Source organism: Cannabis sativa, chromosome 2 (assembly GCF_029168945.1).
Source record: "Cannabis sativa cultivar Pink pepper isolate KNU-18-1 chromosome 2, ASM2916894v1, whole genome shotgun sequence".
NCBI classification, from domain to species: Eukaryota; Viridiplantae; Streptophyta; class Magnoliopsida; order Rosales; family Cannabaceae; genus Cannabis; species Cannabis sativa.
The window spans coordinates 62,810,637-62,831,434 of record NC_083602.1 but is presented as its reverse complement, the minus strand read 5'-3'; the positions used below and the strand labels follow the sequence as shown (position 1 = coordinate 62,831,434).

The following is a 20,798-nucleotide window of genomic DNA, read 5'->3' as shown; positions in this document are numbered from 1 at the left end:
CTAATTCGAATGGTTGCTCTCTAGGCTCTATTTATAGAACATAGAAACCAAAGAGGCAACCACAAGTTCGAATCTACAGCTGTACAAAAACTTTCCTAAGAAAACACGATCTGCTACATCAGAATCGGATGCTGACGCAGCAGATCATACTAGAATCGGGAAACTTGCTAAAATCGGGTCCGATCTTCTATCAATGCTTGATTCTTGCCAAAAACAGATTAGATATTCTGATTGTATCAAGATACAATCGATATCAATAAGGAAAAGGCAATAAACAAAGTTTCCCTAAAAAAGACAACTTTCCAAAAGAGAATTTCTTCTCTTTTAAGAAGTTTTCAACAAAGGAAAGTTCAGCTGAAAGTGCAACTTTCCTAACAAGGAAAAGGGCAACTAAGAACCGAATTTATAAGGCAAGAATCCGAATATGAATGCTCAACAATCTTACCATAAATGGAAAAATTATTTTTTCAACTAACTTGCCAAAAAAGGACTTTACAATCTCCCCCTTTGGCACTTTAGATGAACAGAATAATTTTTAACAAAAAGTACCTGCAAGACAAAGTTAGCAAGAGCAAAAGATACTACTCCCCCTGAGTAACACAATCGAATATCACAAAAAAACTTAAAAACAAGCTAACTTTAAAAGATATGTTCACAAGTACTAACCAACCACAACTCCCCCTGGAAAAAGGGTCCAAAGTTGGGCAAACAAACAAACAAATTAAAAATAAATATCTCTCCCCATTTTTGTTTATCGGAGTGACAAAGCAAAAGCAAAGAAAGAAAAAAAGAGATAAGTTCAATCAAAAGCAAAGAAAAAACAACTTAGTCTCAATAGAGTTTAACCAAAGAAGTCAATTGCTTGGACATCTCATGCTGAACTTCTTCCATTGCTGCAAGGCGATTATGCACATTCTGAACTTCGGACTTGACTTCCAGGAGTTCTGCTGTAGTAGAACTTGAACTTGCAAAGCAGCTGGAAGCATAAAGCAAGCAAAGACTCGCCTTTGGCCGTTTTTGAAACACACCATCAAAGTATTCAGAGGGTTGGAATGTAGGACCACTGATAGGAGGCTCAAGTGTTTCATGCGATTGGGCCACATTCTTCTGAGAAGATAAAACCTTATAGATTAGATTTGGAAACACAAGTTTAAAGGTTGGCTTTTAACCTCTTCGGAAGGAGACAATCTGGTTCAGAATGTGGGAGGCCAAATCAATTGAAGTTCCAGAAGTGATGCGGTATAAGAGTGATACCACATCTTAGGACACTACGGTCTTGTTTGAATTAGGAACCCAATTTCTTAAAGCAAATTGCATAAGAGATGCATGAGCAAAGGTGAGGTGAGTGATTCGAAGACTCTCCCCTGGTTTCAATTCTGAACGAGCACCCGTGAGTTCAGAGAGCATCAACTCACGATCCATGGACAGCACTGCATTGGAGACATTCTCGGGCAATTGCAAAGCTTGAGCAATATCCTTTTCAGAAAAAGAGAACCAATGACCCCTAACATAAACTCTTCGATATAGTCTAGAATTCTCATCAAGGAAATCATCAGTGAGATTAGCATAGAAATCCTTAACAATATTTGCAATGTATCCAATGAAACCAGTGAGAGTGTTTTCCCATTGATGAAATTGAATAAACTTTACAATCCCATAAACACGATGAGCATGCAAATCATAGTTCCTCTCGCTTTCAAACTTACGGTTTGCATATAAATTCCAGTCACGTTCATTATCACGATAATAAAATCGAGGGCAGCCAGAAAGAGATGAAGGGACATTACCAGAAGAAGGTTCTTCCATAGGCTGCTTGCCTTTGGCAGCAGCAGAGGCCTTTGCTGCAGAAGCAGATTTTGATCGAGGAGGCTCTGGCTCGAGTTCTGTGTCCTCACTGTCCTTCTCAGAATGAAGAGACACTGATTTGTCTGAAGAGACTTCCATTGGATCCTCTTCTTCTGAACTGGAACTTGAAGAGGCCGAGGGTGGATTAGACTTGAGTTTCTTCTTGGCTGGAGGGACTGTCTTATCACGAGATTGAGAGGCTCAAAGTTCCTTCTCAGCAGAGGCTTGCTGGGCTCGTGTTCGAGTAGAAGGGCCTGTTGGAGTGGAGCCAGGAATTGATGCAGCAGGAGGGGGAACTGCCAACGGAGGAGGAGATTCCTTCGAAGATTCAGATGAAGAAGACCAGGTGCGAAGAGGTCTTACCGATTTGCGAGCAACTTGCTTGAGTGGACGTTTTGGCTTCTCGGTTTGAGATTCACGCTGGGGAAGCGATGAATCTCCAGGCTTTGCAACAGCAGGAGGATGAACTGAAGCAGCAGGGGGAGCATTGGAAGGAGTTGCAACGGTTTCTTCCAACTTTTTAGAGTGCCCTAGATTCTTGGTTCTCACCATTTTGGATCTGAAAGAGAAGATGAACAGAAACAACACAAGGAAAAAGAAAATGGGTTCGGGTAGGTGGTGAGTTAAATGACAAAGATTGGTTTATATAAACTTGGAAGCAAAACAAGAAAAGGAAACCAATTTTGAAAATTTAAATGGTAACCGCCAACCCATGAACACGTAAAAGGAAACCGCCCACTCCTCAACCCCTTTCCCTTTTTTTTAAAAAAAAAATAAAAATAAAAGGAAAATAGTATTGCCAACAATATTTCCAAAAATTAGTCAATCTTTCAAGATTAAAGACACATTACCATATAAAGATTAATCTTTAATTGGAAACATATCAAAATAAATCAAAGAAGAATGAATGTTGATACTTACCATTTAAGCACAAGATTTCCTTAACCCATGAAGCAAGTCACACGCCTCTTTTTTTTATTTTTTAGAAACTGAAAATAAAATACAATGTGTACAATAAATATATGAGATTCTAAACAAGCAATGTAATCAAATATCATTGAGAGTTGACAAAATAAAATACATGTTATGCTTTTAAGGAAAATAATTAGTTAGTATTTCAAGAACAAATCATAGTTAATTGATGTTGAGGAAAAGGATATGCATGTTACTAAAAATTGTGAACCAGTATTATCAATTAAATTTAATAGAGGAGACTTACAAGATTGAACACACTTGTCAGACATAAGTGTGTGCAGTGAAAATAGGATCATTGTCCTTGGCAAGATTTTTCATTTTTGCATTTTTCAATTTGATCCCGCAACTGGATGCTATCACACCATACTAAAGGTAGCCCTTTTCTATGGTAGTGCATCATCATCATAGTTGCTAATTACAATGTTCCAGCTTACTCAAAAGATGGCTTTCACACCTCAGTATGGGTAGCTCTATTTCAGCAAGGGGCCTGACAAGACTGAAACAAAAATTGCTCAACTCTGTATAAGAACATTATTTAATCCTAGACACAAATAAAGAGTAACATGATCCTTTTAACACAACAGCACAAAGTATGATAAGAATGAGATCCTAACTAATTATAATCCAAAAGCATAAACATGATTTGTCAAAATACAATGAAAGCATATTAAAAGCTAGAGAAGAATCACATAACAATACTGTACAAAAATATGAACAAGAGAGATTTCAACAATGCAAACTCCCAAAGACTTTCTGAGGGAGTCAAACCGACTTGCATGTAGGGCCTTTGTGAAAATATCAACTAATTATTTTTTCAGTATCAACATATTCTAATTGCAAAGATTTATTTTCAACAAGTTCCCTGATAAAGTGATGCCTTATATCAATGTGCTTTGTTCTAGAATGTTGAACAGGATTTTTGGAAATATTTATGGCAATAGTGTTATCACAAAAAATAGTCAAAACACCTAATTCAAATCCATAATCAATCAACATTTGTTTCAACCATAAGAGTTGAGTACAACAACTGCCAGCAGCTATGTACTCAGCTTCGGCAGTGGACAAAGAAATGGAATTTTGTTTCTTGCTATGCCAAGATACTAGATTATTCCCAAGAAAGAAACACCCTCCACTTGTGCTCTTTCGATCATCAGCATTGCCTGCCCAATCTGCATCACTAAAACAAGCAAGATTAGAATTGGTATCTTTCGAATGCCAAAGTCCATAATCAAGGGTGCTATTAACATATCGAATAATCCTTTTTACAGCTGATACATGAGATTCCATAGGATTACTTTGATATCTAGCACAAACTCCCACACTGTAACAAATATCAGGACGACTAGCAGTTAAATACAAAAGACTTCCAATCATGCTACGATAGAGTGTAGTGTCTACCTTTACTCCATTCTCATCTTTTGTCAGTTTCAATGAGGTGCTCATTGGAGTGCTTACATGCTTAGCCGATTCAAGACCAAATTTCTTGACAAGGTTCTTAGCATACTTACATTGAGATACAAATGTACCTCCTTCCATTTGTCTCACTTGAAGACCCAAAAAGAAAGTAAGCTCACCAACCATGCTCATTTTAAATGCACTTTTCATTTGATCAACAAAAACCTGTACTTCATGGTTAGATGTAGAACCAAAAACTATATCATCAACATAAATTTGAACAATGATAAAATCAGATTTTATATGCTTGATGAAAAGAGTTTTATCCACACTACCTCTTTGATAATCATGAGAAAGTAAAAATTGAGTTAACCTTTCATACAAAGCTCGAGGAGCTTGTTTCAGACCATACAAAGCTTTTTCAAGCTTGTACACATGGTTTGGAAATTGAGGATCTTCAAATCCTTTTGGTTGCTCAACATAAACTTCCTCATTCAAAAAACCATTTAGGAAGGCAGATTTTACATCCATGTGAAACAATTTAATGTTCAAGATACAAGCAATACACAAAAGTAAACGAATTGATTCTAATCTTGCAGCAGGAGCAAAAGTTTCATCAAAATCAATACCTTCAACCTGTGTGTACCCTTGTGCCACCAAACAAGCCTTGTTTCTCACAATTGTACCGAACTCATCACTTTTATTTTTAAATAACAATTTTGTTCCAATTATATTTATACCTTTTGGTCTTCGGACCAAAATCCATACCTTGTTGCGAACAAATTGGTTGAGTTCCTCTTGCATTGCATTGAGCCATTCCTCAAAGGTCATGGCTTCCTTCACATTTTTCGGTTCATATTGAGAAACAAAACAAAGAAAGCTGATCAGATTAACATACCTTCTGCGAGTTACCATGCTTTCTTCAGGAATTCCAAGAATGAGATCTTTTGGATGATTCAATTTGACTTTGGTGCTTGGTTCTTTCTGAATAGAATCAGTGATGATGTTTGGGTGAGTCAAGATAGACGGTTCTGGTTCTCCAGTCTCAGTTGCAGCAGCAGATTCGTCATTTGCAGCATCAGAAATGGGTTCTGCTGCATCAGGATCTGCTTTTGCTGCTTCTGGAGGAGCATCCATGAGACTATCTATCTTGGCTTCTGTGGAAAACTCTAAAAAATCTTTAAAATCATCAACAACCACATTAGCTGATTCCAAAACAGTTTGAGTTCTCATGTTATAAACACGATAGGCTCTACTGTTTAAGGAATATCCAATAAATACACCAACATCACTTTTAGCATCAAATTTACCAATATGTTCACGATCTCTATAAACATAACACGCACATCCAAAAACATGAAAGTGACTTACATTGGGGCGCTTACCTTTCCAGATTTCATAAGATGTTTTTGAGGTACCTGGACGAATAAACACTCTGTTTATTATATAGCAAGCTGTGTTAATAGCTTCAGCCCATAAGCGCTTTGTCAACTTCTTGCTATTTAACATCACTCTTGCCATTTCCTGCAATGTTCGATTCTTCCTCTCAACAACTCCATTTTGTTGAGGAGTTTTGGGAGCTGAAAATTCATGAGTTATACCTGTAGACTTGCAAAAATTATCATACACAAAATTTTCAAACTCCTTACCATGATCACTTCGAATTCGAACAATTTTCCCAATATTACAACCTTTCTCAACTCTTAATCTCAAACAACGAGTTTTAAAGGCATCAAAAGTGTCAGACTTTTCTCTTAAGAAATCTGCCCAAGTAAAACGAGAGAAATCATCAACACAAGCAAAGATATATCGTTTACCATTCAAACTTTCAACTTGGATTGGACCCATAAGATCCATGTGAAGCAATTCCAATACTTTTGAGGTATTGATATCAGACACGTGCTTGTGAGTGATTTTTAATTGCTTCCCAAGTTGACACGGTTCACACTTACCAACACTTTCCTTACCAAGCTTGGGAAGTCCTCGAACAATACCTGGATTTGACAATTTTTTCAGGTTTTTATAATTAATATGCCCAAGCTTGGCATGCCACAAATCTGTGGTGTTGTTGATAGCTGAATGACAAGTAAACACAGGGGTTAGAGTGTAACAGTTATCATTGGATCGAAATCCTTGCAAGATACATTCATTATCATCATTAAGAACATAGCAATGATCACTATCAAACGAAACAGTAAACCCTTGGTCACAAATTTGACTAATGCTAAGTAAATTAGCCCTCAGTCCTTCAACTAACATCACATTTTTCAGTCTAGGTAACCCTTTAAAATTTAGAGTTCCCATACCAACAACTTTTCCACATAAGCCATTACCAAAAGTGACTTCTCCACATTGCATAGGCTGAATTTTAGTCAAAAAGTCCTTGTCACTTGTCATATGTCTAGAACAACCACTGTCAAAATACCACATTTGAGAAGTAGCAGCTTTATCAGAAAAACCAGCTAGACAATTCTTTTTCACCCATATTTGTTTCAAACTTTTATGTTTCTTTTGAGATTTTTCCAAATTATCAAAATAATTTATTTTAACTAGATTTTTCAACGTGAAACATTTAGGTCTGATATGTCCTTTTCTACCACAAAAATGACAAGTGCGAACAAATCTTTTTACCTGAGATCTTACTCTTTTCAAAAATTCTGGAGATTTTGCAGCATCAGAAGCAGCTCTTGCTGCAACAGGCTGTGAAACTGTTACAGCAGACTTTGTAGCTTCAGATGATTCGTTGGAACACTTGATTTTACAAACTTCGTGACTCCAGAACTTTCCATTCCATTTGAACCAAGGCCTGCGAAACCTCTTTGACCTGCATTCTGAGCTTTTTCAAAAATAGAAGATCCAGGGTTAAGCATTTGAACATTTTTCTTAAAATTTTCAAGTTCCTTTTTGAAGAGAGTGATTTTTTCATCTTTATCACAAACACTTGTCTCATACTCTTTTATTTTCAATTCACACATTTCAATTTGATGAGACAATTTTTTATTTAATTTATTCAACTCTCTATTTTCAGAAGCAACCTGAATCCATTTTTCATACATGACTTTGTATGATTCAGCAAGAGACTCTTCACAGATTTCAGACTCATCTGAATATGATTTCTCTTGTTCGGTGGTATTATTCAGACATACCAATTTAGCTTTCACCTGTGAATCACACAACATATTAGTCATAAAATAAGTTAGAACAACATTTTCGAAATTATTTTCATCACTTTCGGTTTCATCATCACTCCAAGTGACATTGAAACTTTTCTTATTCTTTTTCAAGGTGTTTGCACACTCAGCTTGAATATGCCCAAAACCTTCACATTCCCTGCACTGAATTCCCTTTTTGTTAGAGACAAATGGTTTAATAAAAGTATTACCTTTTGAACCTTTAGAAATATTCTTTTTATTTCCCATCTTTTTCATATATTTCTGAAAATTCTTAGTTAATAAAGCAATCTCATCATCACATTCACTATCAGAATTTTCATTGTCAGCAACTTTGAAAGCAATACTTTTACCTTTATCAGCAATGGATTTGGGTTTGTCCTTTTGTTTAATCTGTTGATTTAATACAAAAGTACGTAAGGAACCCATCAATTCTTCCACCTTCATAGTGCTAAAATCTTTAGCTTCCTCCATTGCCAAAAGTTTAGTATCGAACCTTTCTAGAAGTACTTTAACACTTTTTCTCACAAGAACAGAGTCATCAAGCTTTTCACCAAGAGCAAAATATTCATTAGCAATGTCAGATAATTTTTCATAGAATTCAGTTAAGGTTTCATTATCAGACATTCTAAGCTCATCAAATTTAGTTTGAAGCATGATAAATCTAGATCTTTTCACATCAGAAGTTCCCTCAAACTGAGTTTAAAGGATCTCCCAAGCTTCCTTAGCAGAAACACAAGATGATATAAGTTTAATGTAACCCTCACCTACACCGTTAAAGATAGCATGCAAGGCTTTACTATTGTAGGCAGAAAGTTTATCATCTTCAATAGACCATTCAAGTTCACATTTTATAGTAGTATTACCTGAAGAATCTGTCTCAACTGGAAGAGACCAACCTGATAGAACCATTCTCCAAGCTTTCTCATCTTGAGATTTGATGAAGGCCCTCATTCTAACTTTCCAATAAGGATAGTTAGAGTCATTAAGTAACGGTGGTCTAGAAATAGAACTTCCTTCTGCAAAAAATGACATATTAACACAAAAACGTTATAGGACCACACTAAGAGTTTAGGTCCCGCTCTGATACCAAATGAAAAACCGAGTTTCTGCAAATGTCAGTTGTATATAATAAAATATAAAAACTGTAAGCGTTTGCAGCAGCAGAATGTAATTCTGCTACAGCAAAACAGAACAGGCAGAATATAAAATATTTGCAGAAAAATAAATAACTTGACACAAGAGATTTATAAGTGGTATCAGTGTTCTCACGAACACTCCTAGTCCACGGGGCCACGCCCAGAGAATGAAATCAATTAATAACGTATCAAAAATTACAAAGACATTTGACTTAAACAAGTTTAGACTCCCTTTAAAGTATTGCCGCAATCCTTTGTAATCCACTTTATGAATCTGACTTCTTGAAAAACCTTCAAGCCCGAACTCCCTTCGTCTTTGAAGTGTGAGTGCTTACTTCCTCCCGAAGTAAGGCTTCAACAAGTCTTCTCCCGAAGACCAAATGCTTACTTCCTCCGGAAGTAAGGCTTTACCAAGTCTTCTCCCAAAGACCAATCTCTTGTTCAGTCAAGTAGTTCTTCACAACCTCTAGGACAGAGTAAGAACAGAAATAGAACAACTAGAACCTAGATGAACAACTAGGCTCTCACAAAACAAAGAAACACTCTTCTCTTAAAAAGATAAAGGCAAAAAATGATTAATGGAAGAGCTAATTCGAATGGTTGCTCTCTAGGCTCTATTTATAGAACATAGAAACCAAAGAGGCAACCACAAGTTCGAATCTACAGCTGTACAAAAACTTTCCTAAGAAAACACGATCTGCTACATCAGAATCGGATGCTGACGCAACAGATCATACCAGAATCGGGAAACTTGCTAAAATCGGGTCCGATCTTCTATCAATGCTTGATTCCTGCCAAAAACAGATTAGATATTCTGATTGTATCAAGATACAATCGAAATCAATAAGGAAAAGGCAATAAACAAAGTTTTCCTAAAAAAGACAACTTTCCAAAAGAGAATTTCTTCTCTTTTAAGAAGTTTTCAACAAAGGAAAATTCAGCTGAAAGTGCAACTTTCCTAACAAGGAAAAGGGCAACTAAGAACCGAATTTATAAGGCAAGAATATGAATATGAATGCTCAACAATCTTACCATAAATGGAAAAATTATTTTGTCAACTAACTTGCCAAAAAAGGACTTTACAGAAACTAAGAGGTTTCTTTCTTCAACCGTTAAAATGAAAGACCTTGGAGAAGTGGATACTATTTTGAGGATCAAAGTTACAAGGCATAGTGGGGGTTTTGCTTTAGGACAAGCACACTATATTGAGAAAGTGTTGAATAAGTTTAGCCATCTAAAGGCTAAAGAGGCCAACACACCATTCGATCATAGTAAGCCACTAGTTAAAAATAGTGGTAGAACGGTGGCTCAGTTGGAGTATGCAAGTGCTATAGGAAGCTTTATGTATAGTGCCCAATGTACAAGGCCCGATATATAATTTGCAGTGAGTAAACTTAATAGGTGTACTAGTAATCCAACTGTAGATCATTGGAAGAAAGGAGAGTTTTGGGTTATCTAAAGAAAACTAAAAACCTATGCCTTCACTACTCCAAATTTCCTTCAATTTTGGAAGGATATACTGACGAAAGTTGGATAGCCAACCTTAGGGATAATTTTTCCACAACGGGTTGGGTATATACCCTAAGTAGAGGGGCAGTTTCTTCAGAGTCCAAGAAATAAACTTGTATTTTTCATTCCACAATGGAAGCGGAGTTTATAGCTTTAGCTGCCACTGGGAAAGAGGCCGAATGGTTAAGAAATCTCTTGATTGAGATTTCAATTGTTAAAGAGAATGTATCTACAATATCGATACATTGTGATAGCCAAGCAACATTAGCTAGAGCATATAGTGGAGTATACAATTGGAAGTCTAGACATATCAGTCTAAGACATGGATATGTAAGTGAGATGATTCAAAGAAGAGTCATCTCAATATCCTATGTGAGATCAAGTGAAAACTTGGCGGATCCATTTACGAAGCCACTAACTAGAGATTTAGTGGAAAAGACCTCTAAAGGGATGGGACTAAAAGTCCCTAAATGGGTTCACAATTGAGAGTAATTTATCTTAATACTAGTAACTTTACTAGTGTTAGGTTCAATAGGTAAGAACAAATCAATGTGTGAACAAATATGATAAGTAGTATAAGTCCCATCCTACAAAGTTGCAAAGTACTTAAGTGAGTTACCTATTTGAGGGTTAGACTTCTAAAAGTCTTTAATAGAACTCAGTTTAGAAAACAAGTATTTTGGTAACAAATACTGTAAGAATACTACCTATATTGACCTAAGGGTGGTGCCACCCCAAATGAGAAATAGGGAGTATATTTTCTCAAAAAGGTCAATGAATGGAATGTTCACAAGGCCATTAATGGTGCAAAGCGAGACATGAGGTCTTGAGTGAATCTAGCAAAGGTGTGCGTGTCATTACCGTTTTATTAAAGAAAAATTGGTTCAATACTTTGTCAACTAAATTTTCAATAAAATTTGTGATGATTACACTATGGTTAAGTTCAAGTTGAAAAACACTTAATTTTATGCACTTGAGCAAAGACTCTATAGAGAGTGTTGATTTATTCAATCAAAGTGGGGGATATATGAGATATTTGATGGATTAAATAAAGTGTTACAATGAGGTATCACAAATTTTAATCTAGTGGGGGAATGTTATATTATTTATTAAATAATATAATATTTAAGATTAAAATTATGATATATTATACATATTATTATGAGTATAATATATAATATGATTGAGAGTTATATACATGTAATAATCACTATATAATGTGATTGGGAGTTACATACATGTAATATTCATATAAGTTGTAACATAAGAAGTGGAGTTATTCATATTTTGTAACTTCCACATGATCACCAATTAAGTGTGTAAATAGTGGTTACACAACTTAATTTTTTGAAATTCAAAGCTATAATTCAAATATAGCTATTGGGGATTTAATTTTGTCATTTATAATGTGTATAAGTGATACAAAATAAAGTGGGAATGGTTTGGAATACTTTGGAGAGTTATTTGTAAAAGCTGAAAATTTAGTAACTAGTAACTAGTTACTAGTTACTGTTTTTTTTTTCAAGTTTTAATATTAGAACATTTTTTTACTATGGGGATGCCTTTTAACAACTCCCATAACTTCCAAATCATCAATTTAATCTTATTTACACCCAATTAAGAGATGGTAACAGACATTGGGTGTAAGATGTTTGAATTTCAAAGTGAGTGATCCTAAACACTATAAATAGAGACCTTGGTTAAATCTTTGAGATACACTCTTCTCTTCTATCTTTCAAACACAAAGCTAGAGAGTTCTAAAGCTTGATAATTCCTAGAAGTATTTCCACAAAGCCCTAAGTATTTCATAGAGGGGGAAGTAATCTCTCATTCATTTCTAACAATATATACGTGATTCAAGCTTAGTTATACCCAAATATAAAAAATTAGAAAAAAAATCTCAATTCTTAATTTTTTTTTTGTTTTTTATTCAGTATTTCACATTATAATAATACTAATAATATACTAGAAAGTCATTTTTTTTTTTAAAGAAAATATTTTTCAACAAATTTGTATGTACATATTACTTTTTTTTTTATATATATAATATAATATATTGAAAGGTATATTCAATTTAATAAGAAAACATTTATATCAAATAAATTTTTTAAGAATTATTTTTTTTTTCAAAAAAATTATCAATTAAAATATTAAAATTAGAAATTTTACTATAAACATATTTAATATACTTTTTTTTAGTTATTCATGAAATTTATTTTATGTCACTCATATAGTTTACGTTTAAGATACATTGTGGTAACTTTCAAGTTTATTTTAATCACCAAATATATGTTCAATAAATAAATCAAATGCAATATATATATATATATATATATATATAGAAAAATTCTATAGTAGGTACTCTTGTTCTGTCTATATAGTATAGTGACATTTTTTTGACCATTGATAAAGATGACTTTTGAAAGTACAAGATAATTGTTGTATAACTCAATGCATTGAATCAAATATCTTGATGTCAAAAAAAAAAAAAAAACTTTACAAATATAAAAAAATCACGGAACCTAATAAAATCACAATAATTTATGTCTCTAAAATTTTAATTATTGATAACAAATTAAGAAATATAAAATTAGATGTTCTTGTATTTTTTTTTTTGTTTTTGTTTTATTAAATTTTATTAAAAGATTTTATATATAGAAATTTCACTAAAAAGTTATTACTTACATATTTTACTTATATTTTTATTATTATTTTGAAATAATTTAATTAATTTATTTATTTATTATTACATAAGCAATATATTTTTTTTTTTTACATAAACAATGTTCTTTCAATGGAACGTGATTTTTTTTCTCCAATTTTTTTTATAATTAATTTATTGCAACTAAAATGTAAGTTTTTTACTTAAAAAAAAATCGAAAAGAATCATACTATTAATTATTTTTCTTAAATGTGTCTTTTTTTTTTTCGTAAAAAAAGACTGAAAAAATAAAAAGCAAAAATGTGGTGATATTCATATTTTTTTCTAATTAAACATAAATATTATAGTAAAAGATAATTATTTGAAAAAAATGTAGTATCTACAAATTTTTATTTTGTTTTTTTAGTTTTTTATAACTCAAAATAAGTATATAAGTATCATTAAATTTTATGTCAAATATAACAGATAAATTAAATAAATAAACAAATAAAATCTATTTTTACGAGCTGTCTTACGAATATTTAGAGATATTTCATACTCATTTGAAATGGTTATTTTGTTAGACTCACAATCTGTTTCGGTATCAAAGAGAGTTTTTCAATCTATTTATTTTTCATGATCATGTACGTTGTATATTTTAAGAGCACCTGTAAATTTTTAGAAAATTTCGAGTAGTTTATAATGTCAAAAATAAGATCTAAATATTTTATTGCACGCACGACTGTTCGTTCTTACACACATATTAAATAACTTTTTGAACCTTATTTTCCGCATTGTAAAATATTCAATTTTTTTTTTTTTTAAATTTACAAGTAATCCTATATAGCTATAACATATATACACGATCATGAAAAAAAAATGAACTAAAAATCTTTTCTGGATGCCAAAACAGATATAGAGTTACTAGAAAACCCTTTTAGGAGTGTACAGTAGATTTTAGTAGAATTCATCATAAAAAATTAATGTAGAAAAAGAAAAATATTTTGAAAATAATTGTACCCCCTTAAAATATTATTTTGATAGACCCCCTTCTCTGTTTTGGCATCTATGAGAGTTTTTAAATTATTATTTTCTTAATCATGTACATTGTAGTTACTTAGAACTACTAGTAAATTTTCATGAAATTTTGAATAGTCTACAGTGCCGTAAATAAAATTCAAACAGTTGATTGCCACATCTATAAGAAAAAATAGTCGCTCGTGCAATAAAATATTTGAACCTTATTTTTCACATTGTAAACTATTTATAATTTTTTAAAAATTTACAAGTGGTCTATTGAAAAATCAAAAATATTTTTGGATGCCGAAATAAGGGGTCTACTGAGAGGGGTACACTAATTTTTATTAGATCAACTTATCTTTTTTTAAACTATTATGAAAATATTTTTATTTTAAAAGAAAAAAAAATCAACTAACTATTTGAAATAAAAATAAATTTACTAATTATTTTTTAATTAAAAAGGAAAAAGAAAAAGATTTAGGAAAAAAAATTGACTAAAGTAAAAAAAAAATTAAAGAAAAGAATAAGTATTAAAATATTATTAAAATTTGAAGAGATATGTAACCATACAGTAAAGTCCATATTCACTATCATACTCCTTACATTCTTCTCACCATTGGATCATTAATCAATGTCTAATAAAGTATCCCTATCATAGAGACAAAAGAGACATCCCTACTATAGAAATGTCCTATATATATATATACATATATAGTATGCAGTATACAATCCTATAACATACAAATAAATAAATAAAATCCTAAGGTATACAATATAAAAAACGCATTCGAACAAACATTAATAAAATCGTAAAAAATAAAAATTAAAAAATCATTAAGCATACAAATCAAAATCACATTAAAATTTCAAAACAAATACAGATACAAAAATATACTCCAACAATTTTTTTTTTCAAAAAATACACTGAAAAATAAAAATATATCCTAATCATATGAAAAACGCACATATATAACAGTCTTATGTAATATACAACCACTTTAAAAAAAAAAAAAAAACCCTAAAGTATACTGTATCAAAATAACATCCGCTCAAATAAAATTCCCAAAAAAATATATATATATATAATTTTTTTTTTACAAAAATCACATCATAAAAAATGATATGTATATTAGTGGCAAACAAAATTATATTAATACCAAAATATATGATCAATAAAATAAATTAAATGCAAAAAATTATAGTACACCATTCAGTATACAACCCTATCATATACAAAAAAAAAACCTAAAGTATACAGTATCAAAAATACATTTATACATACATCTATAAAATCCTAAAAAATGAAAAATAAACCTTAAATTATAAATTATCAATGTTACATTTGAACAAATTGCAATAAAATCCTAAAAAAGTGAAAAAGAAAACTATTAAGTTTACAAACTATAAACTATTAAATTCACCATATTCTATCTTGGGTCCAAACAAACTTTAAAAAAGAAAATCAATATTCAAAATTATAAAACTTTTCATCAGGTGCTCACTCTGTCCCATATCATGATGTGAGAAGTCAATATGACGTCATCAAAAGTAGTTCATTGTGTCCAACACACAATCAATAATAAGAATAGAAAATGGGAAGAAAAATACAGTAATATTAATATTTAAAAAAGCCACGTTAATACTGATATTAAATACTGAAAAACGTGCATACATGTAAATTATCATTTTTTAAGGGGATAAGTTGAGGAATATTTTTTTTTTTGTATCTATTAATTAAAAAGGGATTTTTCATTTTTACACTTCAATTTTTTTTTTTTTTTTTTTTTTGCATTTTTACGAAATTTCACATAGAAACCCCTATTACAACTAATGGAGCAGCCTAAATTGCAATCAAAATATGTATAATAAACCACATAGAAACCACCGAATAAACCACCTTAGAAATCCAAGCCGTAATTTTTTTTAAAAAAGTTAAAAAATAGTATATGAGGTAATTTTTCTAATTAAAAATACTCTCATATTATATTTCATTAAAATATACCCACTTTTATGAGTGGTTGCCCAATATACCTTCACCCTATACTTAAATCTAGCACAATTTACATTGACCTAATGGGTATAATGGAAACATCATATAATCTTAAAGAATATAGAAATAAAAGTAAAAATTAAAACATATAAGATAAAGTAGGTATACAATGTTATTTTTTCTTATTTAAGGCAATAAGATTTCGATACCTTACAACGTCATTTCTTAAGAATATATTATATTGAGGGCCAACCCAAGGCAATTAAGATTACAAAAATACTGTTGTATGAAATTCTAAATATTTGAATGATTTTATTTACAAAAATACGGTCTTTTAATATATTTTTATATTGTACTCTTGTTAATTTTTTGTTGTTGTTTTGATGCTATTTGGATGTTTTTCTGCGTTATTTTTATGTAGTTTTCTTGTTTTTTTTTTTGATAGAACACTGTAAAAATGTAAAAAAATAAAATTATTTAAAATATAAAAATTTTACAAAAAATAATGTTTTATGTAATTATCGCTTCTTTATATATAGGTTAAAATTTAAAATATGGTATTTAGGAATTTTTTTTATTAAAATATAAATTATAGCATTTATAAAGAATTAATTTTTTTTTAAAAAAAATAATTAAAATTTTAAGTAAATAGTGAAAATATAAAATAATATGTTAAAAAAAATAAATTTGAGCATTTGTTGCCTTGGGCGAGGGCGCAAGGCTCGTTACATTTTACAATTTTTTTTTCTTCAATTTTACAGTTTTTTTATGTTATTAATTACAATTTTACAATGTGTTATAAAAACAATGTGAAAATAACCAAAAAAGAAAAAACAATAATGAAAATAGTAATAATGATAAACAACAACAAAATAAACAACATTAAAATATTAGTCTGTATTTTTGTAAAAGAAAAACTTCTAAACCGTAAAAGATGTTTAAGATTTTGTACAGCTATATTATTGTAATATTATTGACTTTTTTTTGTTAAATATGAAATAATCCCTTAATTTTATTATGGGACTGTAGAGAATCGCTGCTTTTTTTTTTTTTTTTTTTTTTCTCTAAACATGAACACACATCACATCAATATTCATTTTAATTTTTAAATATTTTAACGAATGTGAACTTAGTCATAATAAAAATTATTTGGTGGACAAAAACAGCGATGATAGTGACTTTTATCGTGAAAAAATTATTTTGTGATTTTTGTGCAACATGACATTACTTAATATCTCTTTAAGCCATAGTTAGTTATCACTTTTGGAAAGCCATAAATAAGTTTTTACCATCAACAGACAAAGGAGGATCCATTTTCTAGAAAGAATAGACTAAAAGAAATTGTCTATGAAAAAAAGTGATACAAATCAAAGATATAAGAAACTAATGTTACCAAGATTGAAAAAAAAGTGGAAGGCAGCCCAGCTATTATTAAGAACGACCCAACTCGAAATAGTTAGCCCCAATGTCAGTGGCAAAAAAGTATCTCAATATGGAAAGGTTAGCCCAGTCCAACTACTTCTGTAATCTGTAGTTTGGTTTGTGAAGCACAACTTTTCTCAAGCTTAAAGAATTTATTGATTTCTTTAAGGGTATCTTTGTTGGAACTGATAATGGTGTGGAATATAATTGTGCTCACTTATTTCCTCAAAAAATCTCTCAAGAGGACTCGGAGATCCTTCTTAGCTGCCCTAGTGCAGATGAAATCAAAAGAGCTCTCTTTGCCATGAATAACCATAAGGCTCCGGGTCCCGATGGAATGTCTGTTCTTTTCTATAAACATTATTGGGAGTCTGTTGGAGTTGACTTTTGTGAGGCGGTCTCAGATTTTTTCATTTCTGGGAATATGCATAGAGGGATAAATGCCACCAATGTTGTCCTTATTCCTAAGGTTCAAAACCCTACCTGAACCAATCATTTCAGGCCCATCTCTCTGTGTAATGTGGTGTACAAAGTAATCTCTAAGATTCTAGCGAACAAGATAAAACCCCTTCTCCCTTCACTTATCTGTCCAACCCAAGCGGCCTTTGTTCCGGGGCGGAATATCCATGACAACAATGTTATAGTCCAAGAAATCATTCACTCGTTCAATAGAAAGAAAGGCAAGGAGGGTCTCTTCGCTATAAAAATTGATCTAGTCAAAGCTTATGATAAGTTGAGCTGGAGATTTATTGATCATGTCTTGGGTTGCTACGGAATCCCCCAAAAATTCCGGCTTTGGATTTCTCAGTGCGTCTCCACTTCTTCTTTAAATATCTGCCTTAATGGGGGTCAGGTTGGAAGGATTAACCCGTCTTGTGGTATTCGACAGGGCGATCCCCTTTCCCCTTATCTTTTCATTTGGGCAGCTGAAGTCCTTTCACGATTATTTAATGATGCCCTTGATCAGGGGTCTATTAAGGGAGTTAAGCTAAGTAGAGGTGGACCCGTTCTCTCTCATATTTTCTTTGCGGATGACCTAATTCTGGTTGGTCGAGCTAATTTACGTGAGGTGAATGGATTCTGGAGATGCTTAGAGAATTTTTGCTCGTGGTCTGGTCAACAGGTGAATAAGCTCAAAACGTCTATTTTCTTTAGTAAAAATACCCCTTTAAGACGGCGAGAAGAAATCAAGGAAGCTTTGGGAATTGATTATCCTGAAGGATGCATTAAATACTTGGGCCTGCCCCTGTTTAGATCCAGACAAAAGGATGGTGATTTCAACTTTATCCTTGACAACCTTACCGCAAAGCTTCAGGGTTGGAAGGCTAAAACTCTATCCAAAGCAGGCCGAGCTACTCTGATTAAGTCAGTGGGCTTGGCCATGCCTATGTATGCGATGCAAACTTCGAAACTCTCTACTAGAATGGTAAACAAAATTGATGGAATGGTTAGAGATTTTTGGTGGGGTTTTGAGAAACGAAATCACGGTATTCATCTTAAGGCTTGGGATAAACTTTGTCTTCCTAAATCTTTGGGTGGTCTTGGATTCAGGAAAACTAAGGAGATGAATCAGGCATTTCTGGCAAAATGGGGTTGGAATATCTTGAATGGAAGCCAATCTTTGTGTTGTCGAGTTCTTAAAGCCAAATACCTCAAAGGGAAAGATTTCCTTAGCTGCAGATACAAAGATTCAGATTCTTGGTTTTGGAAGAGTGTGGTGAAGGCAACATCCATTCTGAGGAAAGGAGCTTGTAAGTTGGTTGCTAATGGGGAGAACACGAAGATCTGGGGTGATCCCTGGATTCCGCATAGAAAAGGGTTCCACCCGAAACCACTCCAGGGTAACCCTTCCAACCTGAACTGTGTGGCTGACCTTATGCTAAGTAATGGGAAGTGGGATATTCAAAAGCTGCGAAGCATATTTGACTGTGAAACGGTCTCAGACATTCTTAAAGGAGGCAATCCCTCTGGGATTGGTACCGATAGATGGGTTTGGACGCTTGAAAGGAAGGGGTGTTTCTCCACTAAATCGGCGTATCTGGCCCAAGCTTTGGAAAGAGCTCCTCACTGTGAGGTTGCTCCGAAACTCTGGAATAAGCTTTGGAATAGCAAAATTCTAGAGCGTCACAAGGTTCTGTGGTGGAGCATCCTTTCGAATGCCCTCCCTGTTCGAGCGGTTATTGGAAATAGATTCCACATAGAGGATACTAGCTGCCCTTTATGTGGAATGGGGGAGGAATCCTTTGAACATCTTTTCCTATCCTGTGATTTAGCTTTTCATCTTTGGCGATCTTCTCCCTGGGGCATTTTCCCAGTGTGTGATATTGGCATCCGTGTTTGGGACTGGGTCAAGTTTATCTGGGATTTAAATAAAAGAGGGATCGAAGCTAACGATGTTTTCTTGTATGCCTCGATTGTGGTGGATACTATTTGGAGAGTGCGAAATGAGAAGGTCCATAATAACTGTTCTCCTGACATAATAAAATGTATTGATAATATTTGTACTTCTTATGCAGATTATCATGCTTCTTTGCTGCCTAGTCCCAGTCTTGATCTAACAGAAGCTTGGTCCCCTCCTCCTCCGGAGTGGATTAAGTTGAATTGCGATGTCAAAGTGGGACTCAATAGTATGTGCATTGCTGTTGTGGCAAGGAATCATCTTGGCAGTGTGATTAGAGTTCAGACGGCTCGGGAAGACTTCTCGGATGCTCTGTGCGGAGAAGCTGCGGCCTGCTGCTTAGCTGTGTCTGTTGCTTTAGATATCAGATCCAAATTTGCTATAGTGGAGAATGACTCGAGGATGGTTATCAACGCACTTAATGGGATTGACTCTCATTGGGCTATTGAAAACTATGTCTCTTTTTGTACTAATTCTTCTCCTTTATTTATTAGTTGTAATTTTTCTTATGTTCGCAGAACTTGTAACTTTGCCGCTCATAATGTGGCTAGATGGGCATATGCTCATAAGGTGTTTGGGACTATCCCGATTGCCTCTCTACCTGACAATATATTTTGTAACGACCGAGAGGTCTAACTTATTTGAATTTATGAACTAAACGCTTTTTCTCAAAAAAAAAAAGATTGTTTTAATTAAGTAGAAATTATAAAAATTATGGAAAAATTTATATTTTATGGCTTATTTTTTTTTTTAACACATTTAGGTTATGAATTTTTAGAAATGTTTACATTTTTATGGTTTAAAAAATACTATATTTTGTAATATATTTATGTAATTCCCGTACTTTATCTTTTAGCTCCAGTTACATTTCTACCTTCTCTATCCGTATGAGTTGAAATCTTTGAAGGTCTCTTTCGAGTCTCCTGCTTGAAGCTCCAAGCCGCGATCGGCAGTCCATCACCAGTGTTCTTGGTGTGGTTGGGTCCGTCGTTAGAGATGGAGTTGGTCGCAGCGACAGTAGTGGTGTCGGTGGTGGTGATGACCGATATAACCGATTTGGGTCGAGAGATTGTAACACGAATTTCAAGTCATTGCCACTGAGACAGTACGACTACGATTATGGGGATTCTAGGGGTGAGGGGTTTTGTCTGGGAACTACATAATGAGGCGAGGTCATTTGGGGATCTGAGCGAGTCGACAGGACAAAAATGGAGAGAGAGAGAGAGTGAGAGAGAGAGAGAGAGAGAGAGAGAGAGAGAGAGAGAGAGAGAGAGAGAGAGAGAGAGAGAGAGAG

General features: G+C 33.0%; 1 protein-coding gene across 1 annotated transcript; it reads left to right on the top strand.

Annotated features, from left to right (window-relative positions):
- The first annotated feature begins 2,123 nt into the window (after window positions 1–2,123).
- Window positions 2,124–20,667, top strand: LOC133034433 (uncharacterized). Its single transcript, XM_061109520.1, has 5 exons — window positions 2,124–2,201; window positions 2,289–2,350; window positions 17,233–17,575; window positions 17,651–20,076; window positions 20,412–20,667. The coding sequence occupies exons 1-5, from the start codon at window positions 2,124–2,126 to the stop codon at window positions 20,665–20,667; spliced, it is 3,165 nt and encodes a 1,054-aa protein (XP_060965503.1).
- Window positions 20,668–20,798: the final 131 nt, after the last annotated feature.